Genomic DNA, 12,010 nt, shown 5'->3' on the forward strand with positions numbered 1-12,010 from the left:
GGTGGGGTGTGGGAAGGATTGGGTAGGGCAGTGGCTGCTGCGGAAACCCCAAGCTGCCCCGCAAGGTGAGGACCCAGGCCTTGGGCTCTGACCTATTATTCGTGAGGTCATAGAGGTCCTGCTAGGTGATGGAGTCTTGGATAGGAGAGGACAGTAACTCTCTTAGCTTCACTACAGCCTGTGGTTCATATTCCTGAGTGACCAATTCATCCTCCTGCTTTAAGGGAGGAAAATGTAGGTATCTTTTAGGATATGTTTATGTGTGTAGTTTTTGGTCTTCTAAGGAGACAGGATCAGGGCTTTCCTCCTTTTAGTAGCCTTCCTGAAGCAATTTACTGTCTATTTAGCTGCGTAAGACTTCTTTGTGAGGTTGAATAGGGATCCTGAAGGACATGAAAATATAGCTTCAACTTAGATCCAAGCAATGGTTCTCAACTTTGGTTACACATTGGAATTATCTAGGAATGTTAAAAATTATTGATGTTTGTCTATCTCCTAATTCAAGAGATTCTGATTTAATTGATCTGGGTGTGCCTGGGCACGGTTTCTAAAAGCTTCTTTAACCATTTTAGTATGCAGCCTAGATTGAAACCCATTATTAATGGGTGAGTTATAAGTACAGTGAAAAGCAGGCATGTGTGTAGGTGGGTGGCATGCTGAGCATTGACAATGTGGAGGATAAGACTCTAATTGGGATAATGTTGCCTTAGTAACTGGAGAGAATTTTCAGGAAATCAGAAATGCCCAAGTAAATTTGAGGGAAATTCTTTATGTTCTTCACTCTGTCTTAGGCTGATTTGTGTCTAGTTGCTTCTCTCCCACTCCAACTCTTACCTGTTATCTTTCCTTATGTCTTTGTCCAGAGGTCTCAACCTAGTATCTTACTGGAGAAGATAGAGCCTGGTAACTATTCTCCCACTCCGTACCTTATCTGTCCAAAGAGTTCTCTCAGTCTCTGTGGCAAGTGTCCTTTGTGCACATGAAGACCTCTTGCGTATAGGGAGTGTCCTTCCCTAACTTGATCCAGAGTATAGAGCTATCCCATAAAGTTAGCTGTCTAATGAGCTGGTGGAGGTGATATGAAGGTAGGGCCCAGAGAAGGGTTCTACTGTGGTAGGAAAGAGTGTTGTCAAGAAAAATTTCCCAAAAAAGATGTAACTGGCCTCAGAGGAAAGTATTGCTAAATATGTGGGTATTAGGTCTTTGAGCAAATATTTGACAGTGAGCTTTGTCCTATTTTTCAGGAGGGGAGTTAATATCAAATATATCAAATATTTGTTGAGCTTTTTTATGCTAGAGTCTATGCCAGATACCGTTGATCCTTTGAAGAAAGACCTCAGAAAAGTTGAGTAATTAGCTCAGGGCATACAGTGAGTTAGTGGAATATCTAGAATTCAAATCTAAGTCATCTTGATTCTAACTTAAGCCATTAAACAATAATTCCTTTTGGTGAAGGGAGAAATCAACATGTTCTTCTGTTCACGTTGTGTGGTGGGAGAGATGTATGCTAGATGGAAAGTACATGGTGGCTTAGTTAACAGGAAATGGGCAGGATGGGAGAAAAGCCACAACAGAACAAATCAGAAACCTCAAATTTCATGTTAAGACAAGTGAAACCAAGTCACTTCCTTTTAGTACATTTTTTATTTTCATAAGGAGAGATTATTTAGTGTAGTATAATTGGTACCTCTCTTTTCTTCAGAAAAGAATTCTCAATGAGTAAGACAAAGGTAGAGGGAAAGAGGCATTCACAATGAAAGTAAGCATAAAAGTGATAAAACTTACAGTGCAAGAAGGCAGAGTTGCAGAAGTACAGAGACATCGAGAGTGACTGATAAACAGAGATGGAGAATGGAGTACTTGTAGATGCTGAGGGGAGTCCACAATGAAGTGGGTTGATGAGGTAGAGAAGAGAATAATGGGTTGCTGGTGAAATAGGATGAGGAAGATTTATCTAGGATTTTTGTTCATAGAGATGGGCTCAGGAAAAATTGGGTCCTGAAGAATTGGGTCCTCCTCAGAAGCTTATACCTTCTGTCTTCTTTATCTTGCTTTCTTATCACTGTGAGTCTGTAGGCTTCCCTAAATTTCATACTGCTGTACACTGACATTAAGTAAGTTTCTTTCCTTTTGGCTCATAGTCTGAGACTGAAAGTTATTGAAGGTAAACAGATGTCAACTGAGTCCTGAATGGAGCTGGTAAGCCCAAGAACTGAGTTGTTTGGGCCATATCCTGCTGCCAGGGTTTCTGGGGTCCCCTTGGAAAAGAGGCACAGATCATCTGCAGAATATTGGAGGGTTATCTGAATGGAGAACATGAGGGGAATAAATGGGAAAGTTTATCCAGAGAACATGAGGTTCTTTGCAGGTACCTCTTGGGCACTACAGAATAGTATTGACAGCAAAGACTGTAGAGGAATAAAGAGCCCTAATAAGTCTCTTCACTTCTCTCAGGCTATAAGGATAATCAGATGAGTCCCTAATTTCTTATTTGAAACTTCTTGAGACAGTATGTTTTGGAGTTGGGAATTTGTTGATAAAAAGAAAATACAGCATATATATCATATATTAAGTAATACCCCAGCAGGATTTAGGGCAGTACCCTATAATCAACCTCATAAACATTTCTTCAGTTAAATGTATGAATATTTATACTAAATGAGATAAAGACTATGAATAGGGTCATAATGGTTGAGGTCAAGTTTTGGACCAAAGTTATAAAAAAACTTCTCAGGTTACTATGAGGCATCAGAGAGTGCTAGTAAAGCTTTATAAATACATTACAAGAATGGTATGTATGCAGTCTTAATGCAGAGCAAAGTACAAATGTCCAAGGTTATAGATTTTTGGCTTGAAGAAAGAAATTCCTTACTTTGGACAACATACAGCTTTGGAACCAGCTACTTCGGAGAATTGTACACAACCAGGGATTGAAGGTGCCTTAGAAGAGTCTTCCTGTGGTGGGAGGGTGACAGAATTCAATGCTTATGAATACTGGCTGCATATGATTTCCCTTTTCATGTATCAGAGGGGAATGGTAAGAAATGGTGTGTGTGTATGTATGTGTGACATGAGATAACACACAGGAACTTCTTTATATTTCTTTATAATGTTGTAATAAACATCTTGCTGCATATATGTTTGTTCATATCTCAATTATTTTCTCAGATTTATTAAAGATAAATCTCTTTTAAGAGAAGGACATGGACATGTTAAAGAATTGTAACTCATCAGTATTTTGTCACAGTTATCCACGAAATTATGGCTTAGAGGACTTTTAAACTCAGAACTTCATGAAAAAAAATTAGTCTTGAGAATGACTGAACTAGCAGTTGGGGAGATTGTAGATATGCTCCTCATCCACTTGGGTTCAGTGTGAACATCTGAAAATTATGCAAATCTGAGCTATTTCTTTGGATCTTTGTAAAGGACCTGATGAGATCCCATGTGTCCGTAGAGATGGCATCATTTGCTTTTTCAGTTCTGCAGCTGCTTTGTCTTTGTTGTGTCCTATCTTGCTTGGTCCAGCTGTTGGAGCTGTGTGGGTTGGGTTTTTCCAGGCTCCAGGTCTTCATGGCTATTTCTAGTACCTGTGGTTAGATAGTTTTCTTGGAGAGCTTGAGTTTGCTTGTTGCCTGTGCAGCCTGCAGCTTTCTCTGACCCACACCAGTGACTCCTGGCCTTCTATATAAGATTATCCTCATTTTGAAACCCATGCTGGTGTGTAAGACCTTTATATAATATTCCTTCCATTCTGCAGTTTTAGGTGAAAATGCATCTCCTGTTGGGTAACACTGTGACCCTTCCCTTTTAGTACCTCTATTTTGGCAGCTGCAGCAGTGTGAAATCTTCCTATTTCATCATATTGCACTGACATCATGTGCTATTACTGATGTTGACCAGGACAGATAGGGGTGCTGATGAGGATTTTGTTTGGGGAGTATACATTCTTGACTGAGGGTGCATAAAAGGGACGATTGGCAAGAGATCAAAAAAGTGGCTCAGTTTCGGGCAAGTAGATGATGTGGTTACAATGATTTTCTAGAACATCAGATTCTTTTTCAGTTGGATCCTTGGCCCAGGGAAAGAAGTTCTAGCTATTAATTCTTGGGAATTTGGTGGAAGTGAGGGAAGAGGAATGACAATTATACACGAGACCAAGAGGATCCTCTGATTTAGGAATGTCTTAAAAACCAGTGTTCTGGCCAAATTGGCATCACAGGGTACGTTATCTTTCCAGATTCTCAGAAGGTGGAGGATAAGCCTCTATAGCTCCATTCTTGAGGACAGGCTGAAAACAGAATCTGGCTTTATAAAAGAGAGGGCTGTGGTCCCAGACAAGTACCTAAGCATTTATCTTGAGAGGCAGTACCACCCTTTGTGGCAGTACCAAGCCCCCAAAGTTTGGGGTCTGTAGAGGAGCTTAGTTTTTCAACTTAGGCCAAAACAATGGGTGCAGGAGTAGGAAAAAAAGATACATTTCAGTTAGATCTTGTTTATTATGATTCCTCACCTTATTTTCCTGGCAGGGTAATGTGTAGCTCCTGCCTCCTGCCCTCCTCCCTTAGGCAGGACACATGGGTAGGCCAAAGGGTTCAGATACCAGTGGTGTATCTAGTAGGAGTTTCACAGCAAATATTTCTTATTGCAGTCATATTGCAGACAATGGAACAGACAATATAACCCATACTCCCAGACTCCAGAATTTCCTCCAACTGTCCCCTGCCACCTCTATCCTAGTCTAGCCTTCATTGTCATCACTGTCCACTAAAACTGGCTTTTCTTGAATGTAAAAGTTTCAAGGAGTCGGTCCCTGATCTGTTTGGTGCGGGCTCCATAGATGAAGGGATTTAGGGCAGGTGGCAGCAGCAAGTAGATGTTGGAGAAAAGGATGTGCACAGGCTTTGGGACAGTGTGATGGCCAAAGCGATGTGTGAGATAGGAAAAAAGACCAGGCACATAGAAGGCCAGAATGACACAGATGTGAGAACTACATGTACCAAAGGCCTTGGCACGGGCCTCCCGAGTAGGCAGCCGCAGCACTGTGTGGGCAATGAGCCCATAGGAACCAGAGATGCCTAGAATATCCACACCTGACACAGCCAGTGAAAGTGCCAGCCCATACAGGTTGTTGACTCGTGTGTTACCTACCACCAACTCTACTACTGCCATGTGTGCACAGTAGGCATGGTGTATGGTCTTGGCATGGAAGTGCTCAAATCGTGCCACCAGCAGAGGGAAAGGCACAACAATAGCTACAGCTTTCAGTATAAGTGCCAAGGCTGCATAACCCACACGGGCTTTGGTGACTAAGATAGAGTAGTGCAGTGGACGCCCTACTGCCACAGCTCGATCACAGGCCATAGCCAAAAGTACACCAGATTCCACAGCAGTCAGTGCATGTACAAAGAACATCTGAACCAGGCAGGCAGTGTATGGCACAGGTTGGGGCCCAAACCACAGCACAGCCAGCAAACCGGGGGCTATGGATGTAGCTAAGCCCAGGTCTGTGGCTGCCAGTGTGGCCAGGAGTAAAAACATGGGCTGGTGCAGTGTGGAGTCTGTCTGTATCACTGCCAGCAGTGCTCCATTACCCAGCAGGGCCAGCAGGTACATGGGCCCAAACACCATTGTCAGCCAGGCTTGGGCTCCCCCTAACCCTGGGATACCAGTCAGCAAGAAAAAGGTTGGATATAGGAAGGTGGAGTTGGACTGTGGAGTTTCTACCATCCTGTAGAGGGTGGAGCTCTGGGGATCACAGGGACATGATTCTGGATAGGAGAAGGACAAGGAGATTTTGGATATGTCACAGTGGCATAAACCCATCCATGGAGTATGTACAGGAGTAGTGAAAGGCCAGGAGATCACAAGGGTATAATCTTTGCTTAGGGGTTTTTGGATGGATAATTAAGGTCCCAGTCTTAGCTAGGTTGGGAGAATCCCTTGCTCCTAAAAACCCGTAAGTGTAGCCAGAGAAGTAGGTGGGTGGGTGCAATGGTAGTGAGGAAGGGGAGTGACTACTATAGCGGCTGGTAGAGCGAGAAACCTCCAATTGGAGGTCAGCTGAGAGTACAACTTAGATGAATGCTCTTCTCTTTATCAGGGTGCAAGTAGAGTCAGTCTCATTCTTTGTATATGGGGGAAAAGCCAATGCTGGGTGGGGATTAGATTATTCAGTCCTAGATTTTGTATCCTTGGGAGGGACCTCTGGGCTTCAGCTTTCCTAACTCAATAATGGAGGTGGGCACAACAATTCTAAGTCTTTCCTAGCACTAACATTTTTGGCAGCAACCCTCCAAAAAGCAAGGAGGCTGAATAGAAAGAAAAGGAGAAACTGTAATAGGAACCCCTAGTGATAGAAGAAAACTTGGTGGTTTTTGGGGGTGTGGGGTGCTCATATTATTCTTAAATTTGATGCAGATCTTGTAAACTTGAATACCAGGTAGAATTGAAGTTGGGGTTGGGGAGCAACAGAGAAAGAGATGCATTAAGAAAAGAAACTTCCCTGCTCTGTCTTCTTTGATTCTTCATGATCTAGAAGGGGGTCCCACTAGAGTCTTATTTCTGGAGTGCCATAGAGGGGAGGTGACAAAGAGGGAGGACATGGTGCTCAATCCAGAGTAGTATGATTTGAAGAAGAATCACCTTTGATGTTGGGAAAGGCAGGATGAATAGACAGACTCCTCTCAAAATCTAGCCTCCAGCAGAAGTTTAGCAAATGTTGAATGAGGAAGAAGTCACCTGCAGAAGCTTGAGAAAGATACACAGCATTGTGTGATGGTAGCTGCTTTTCACCTTGACCAATGTCTGTGGGCTCCTTTATGTGGCTGTTTATCTTGTTTCCCTCAGGGCCTTTTCCCCTCCCACCTGTGCCATATTAACTCTTCCGTGTTCTGCCTCTTTTCTCAGTGCTGATGGGCCCAGTAACTCCGAGTACAGTAACAAGGCAAAGAAAAAAACAAGCAAGGAAAGAAATTATGGAGTGAAAAGATCTGGGAAAGAACATTTCCTATGGGAGGTCTTTGCTGACTCCCTGAAGTCTAGGAGAAAAAAACCTTTGTATTATTCTTTAATAGTATATGCCTGCCTCTGTTGTAATTAGTGTACTTTTCTCCCCCCTGCCCCAGACTGAAATAGTTATAGCATTGCTTCTTATCAACCATGGTATCTTCATTGCTTATTACAGTGTCAGGCATGCAGATGGCTATGAATAAATAGTTATTGCTTTTAATTGTAGGACAGAACTGCTAGCTCAAATAGCCTATGATAACTAATAGGGGCTCCTACAGTTTCAGGAGCCTTAGGTGTCCATGGAGCAGAGAAAGGGTTATTTACCATTAACCGCAAGATTACCAAGTACAGTTCTATTATAAGGAGACATATCCTTAAAATCACCATACTATGCAAAAATTACACAATAAAAACCATGGGGCTTATTGGAAAAATGGGATATGGACATAACATTTAAAAACTTCTCAATGACACATTAAAGATAAGAAACAAATAGTAGAACTGTTTTACACCTGGTATATGGTTAAATACTACAATAAATATGATACTTTTCCTTGAAAAAGACCAGGAGTTTCCCTTGTGTGAGTGTTGGAAACACCTTATGAATTATTGTGAAGTGGTGAAGTGGGTTTATCTGGAATTGGGTAGAAAGTTTTAACACCAAGTATGAATGGATGTAGTTCATAACACAAATAGTAAGCTGAGGGAACTGATAAAGGCTTGAGGTGTATGCATGCTACGCTCTTCTACTCAGCTCCAGTCCCTGGGCACAGTTTTGAATGTTCTCCTAGTTTCTTGAAAATGGAATCACATACAAATTTACCTATAGTAAAGCAGAACTGTTTGAATATCTTGTTCCTGGACCTGTGCCATGTGGTGAAGATACAGTGATAAAAACAAGAACCTACTTCCTTCAAGGAGCTTATAATCTAGTGGATACAGTGATATAAGCAGTTGTTGAGAGCTATAAAGACCATTAACTCTGGTCAGTTATCAGCTAGGTGGGTAACACAAAGAAGCCTTTCACTCTTCCCGGAAAGTCAGTGGAAATCTTTGAATCAGTAATGGCTAAAAATCCTGTAGGGTTTCCGGTGTGCATGCACTGTTCTAAGCCCTAATCTCACTACAGTCATTTGAGGTGTGTACAATTCTTTTCCCCATCTTATAGACAAAGAATCTAAGGCACAGAATCATTAACTTGCCCAAGAACACACAGCTATTAAATAGCAGAGTTAGGATACTAAAACAGTATGGCTTTAACATACTTAGTCATTACTTCAAGTATTTCAACTGAGATCTAGCACATGAGTAGGAATTTTCTAGAATAGTTGGGGGAAAATATACCTTCTCCTGGGACAAGCAGTTTTCGAGTCTTTGGAATTGGCAGGTGGTCCCAGGATTGCTAAATGGTAAAATGTAGAAAGGACTACAATTATTAGACAGTAGATGGTTTTCTCTCATCCATTGAGGGAGGACAGGAAAAGGAAAACTCAGGAGGTAGGTGTGGGTTGGGAACCATGAAGGAGAGATTGGAAAAAATGCTTTTGACTTCAAGAGAGCACTAACGAGACTTTTGGCTATCTTAGGCACCTGTTTTTTGTGCATAGGTTATTTATAAGATTTAAGTCAGATATATTAAGTCCCAAATGTCCAAAATTTAAGTATTTAATTTCTTGGAAATATGTGCTGTTTTGCTCTCCAGTAATCCAAGATATACTGGGAGACTTTTCTCTAGAAAATTCCTTGATTGGTCTCTTAAGGCCTTCAGCCATACTTACAGATGCTCTCTGAGCACATGTTGGGTCACCAGGCTGGTCATTCCCTGTAATTATAGGAGGGGATTTAGTAATATACCTGTGATCTTGTGAGGCTATGTTCCAGAACCTGCTCCTCAGAGGAGGATGCTAGACCTCTGCAGGGAGTGAGGTGTGAGGAGGAGAGAGGCCATTCACTGGAACTCAAAGTTATTTATTTTTTTGCTTCTAGGCTGATGTGAAAAATAGGATGTGTTTTCTATTTGGAGACTGAGCCTGATTTTTTTCAGTCCTTTGGTTAATTTAGTTACCACCACCTTCCATAGAATAGAGTTCTCAGATATTGGCACGTGTCTATGTGGACCTATTCTGTGATTTTTTTTTTGTTTAAATTGTTCCATGAACAACAGCACATAAGAACATATTATCCATTTTCATAATAGATTATGGATCAGAAAATCTTGGGTCCTAGTTGAGCGCCTCTCAACACTGAATTCTATTTTGGAGATCTCCTAAGGCAAATTTCCAATTGTGAAATTGAAAATCCCAGGTTAGTATGAGACTCCTTTGTGACTAGTGGCAGCATACTAGTTTGAGTCCTCATCTTTCCTCACTGTCAAGAGAGATGGAGGGACCCTGTAAACTCAGGTGGCACTATCTTATAGAGATATGGAAGGAGACATCAAACCACCACATCCATTCTGTCTTCCAGCATCACTTTCCTCCATTCATTTCAGGGTCCCTAGATCTTACATGAGAGGTTTACTCCATAAATCTCTGGGGCACTGAGAGTCCCCAGTCCTTAGAATAGTGGATGTGCTTGCACTGAGGCCTCAGATTTGAGAGGATGTGTTCTCCCTCTCCATTATAATAGGATCTGATAGAATTGAAGTTCTGGTAGGGATATGGAATAGATCATATCTAATTTTTATAAACTCTTTTGTGATATTTTCTGCTGACCCTATCTACTTTTCCTTTATCCATAACAGGGCCATTTCTCCTGGTCACCAAATCTCTGAAACTAATGCTATCCTTGACCATATATAACCAGTGATTCCTTCTTGCTGAGGTCACAGTTGCTGTTCTTGTCTCTAAGGAAGTACTGTACCTGTAAGATTAGGCTAGGACCCAGAACAATGCCCTCTACCGCATATCCAATAATTCTTTTCCTTCAATGTGAGGCATGGAAGAGGTATTTTTTGACTAAGTCACTTGGATTAATTATGGCTGAGGAAATCAGTGCTTTGTTGATTTATAAAAGGATTTTCTTATTCAAGACAAGATGCTTCCTGTAAGGGTTCTCTAGCATTTGAAAGAGGGCTCTTGAAGTGACTCTTTTTGGATTGGGTTGAGGATGTATGTTATGGTTTGGAGCCCAAAGGCTCATGTATTTGAAATCTTGGTTCCCAATGGAGCAATGTTCAGAGGATGCCGTAGTCCGTCTGGGCTGCCTAAGTCCGGCTGGGCAAAATAACGGAGAGGTGACAAGCAACTTGAAGGTTGAAGCAGGAACTACTTTACTGCAAGTGAACTCAGCAGGAACTGAGAACTCAAAGTAGCGGGCACCCAAGGTAGCAGGAGCCGCTTCTCTGCCGGACTGCAGAGATACATATACCTAACTAATTACACACAGCTTAATTTAATTGACATCATCTAGACATAGCAGTCAGTCATTAAGTAATCCTCATCATCTTAATGGCTCGCTGGCTCAGAAACCACTCCTCCTAGCATACTGCCAGGTGCCATCTTGGTTGTGGCCCTCATCAAGAGGAGGAACTTTTGGGAAGTGATTGTATGAGGGCTCTGACCTCATCATTGGATTAAACCATGGATAGCTCAATGAATCACTTCGAGGTGGTGAAAAACTGTAGGTGGTGGGCATGGTTATAGGAAGTTCATCACTGGGGGCATGCTTTGGAAGAGTACTTCTTGTCCATGCCCCCTTTTTCTTTTTCTCTTCTCTGTTTCTGTCTCTCTGTCTTCACTTTCTGGCTGCCATAAGCTGATAGGCTTCCTCTACCACATCCTTCTGCCACCATGTTCTGCCTTATCACAAGTCCAAAGCAATGGTATCAGGAGACCATTTAACTGAAACATCTCAAACTGTAAGCCAAAACAATCTTTCCTCCTCTAAATTCTGCTCCCTCCCCTCAGTTATTTTTCACACTAAGAGGCCATCCTTCAAGAAGTTAATTCTTTGAAATTATTCTCTGAGATAATAGTGACTTTATTTTTTTCCTATCAATACTTCCTCCTTCTGAGTTCATACTATATGGGTAACTCTTACAACCAGGAAAATACCAATGTCACAGATTCAACAAACATTATTAAGACCTTATTGTATGTCATATAATACTATTGTATGAATAAAAATTCTCTCAGTATTAATTTGTTATGTGCTGCATATTTGTGCCCCCTGCCCCTCCCACTATATATGTTGCAGCTCTAACCCTCAATCTTTGGGAAGTCATTAAGTATTTATGTATGTATGTATTTTTTTAGTTTAAGTAGACACAATATTTTATTTTCATATGGTGCTGAGTATTGAACCAGGCTTCACGTGTGCCAGGCGAGTGCTCTACCACTGAGCCCTAGCCCCAGCCCTCATTAGATATTTATGAGGTCACAAGGCTGGGGTCCTCCTGAATAAATTAATGTCCTCATAACAAGGAGAAGAGTGAGGTCTCTCTTTCCCCATGCCTTGTACAGACAGTAAGGGCAGAACTGACTACAAAGCCAGGAAGAGAGCCCCAGTCAAGAGCCCTATTAGCAATCGCTTTGATCTTAGATTTCACTTCCAGGACTGTAAGAGAAATTTCTGTTATGTAAACCATGAAGTCTAGGGCATTTTGTTATAGAAGCCTGAATGGACTAAGACGACAATATAATAGCCATCAAGTCTCATCTCATTAGCAGCTTGAGTATCTGACCCTTTTTTATCTCTGTTGGAATGTGTCATATTTTATTCTTCACAATCTTATTCTGGAATATTGCAGCAGCCTTATAACTGATCCCCTTGTCTCCAACATGTTCTTTATATTTTATTTTTGTCATACTTTTATTTGAGAAGTAGCCGGTCAATACAAATGTACAAAGCATCGAACATGCACAAATATCAACGCACCCAGAATTGTCAATTATTAATATTTCATCTCACTTGCCTTTAGTTCTTTTTTTAAAAAAGACTTTAAAATTTCAGGTAAAATTAAAATTTCTTTTATCCCCTATAATGTCCCATTCTTTCA

At 41.4% G+C, this 12,010-nt stretch overlaps 1 protein-coding gene across 1 annotated transcript; it reads right to left on the bottom strand.

Moving 5' to 3' along the window:
• Positions 1-4,767: 4,767 nt before the first annotated feature.
• On the bottom strand, positions 4,768-5,730 carry LOC124088422 (olfactory receptor 52W1). Its single transcript, XM_046437961.1, has one exon. The coding sequence runs from the start codon at positions 5,728-5,730 to the stop codon at positions 4,768-4,770; it is 963 nt and encodes a 320-aa protein (XP_046293917.1).
• Between the last annotated feature and the right edge of the window lie 6,280 nt (positions 5,731-12,010).

This window comes from Marmota monax, unplaced genomic scaffold (assembly GCF_021218885.2).
Source record: "Marmota monax isolate L192 unplaced genomic scaffold, Marmota_monax_Labrador192_F-V1.1 WCK01_AAM20220418_F8-fsc00061, whole genome shotgun sequence".
In the NCBI taxonomy this organism is placed as follows: domain Eukaryota; kingdom Metazoa; phylum Chordata; class Mammalia; order Rodentia; family Sciuridae; genus Marmota; species Marmota monax.

Coding starts and splice junctions, on each gene's coding strand:
- LOC124088422 (XM_046437961.1), bottom strand. CDS start 5,730: ATGGTAGAAACTCCACAGTCCAACTCCACCTTCCTATATCCAACCTTT.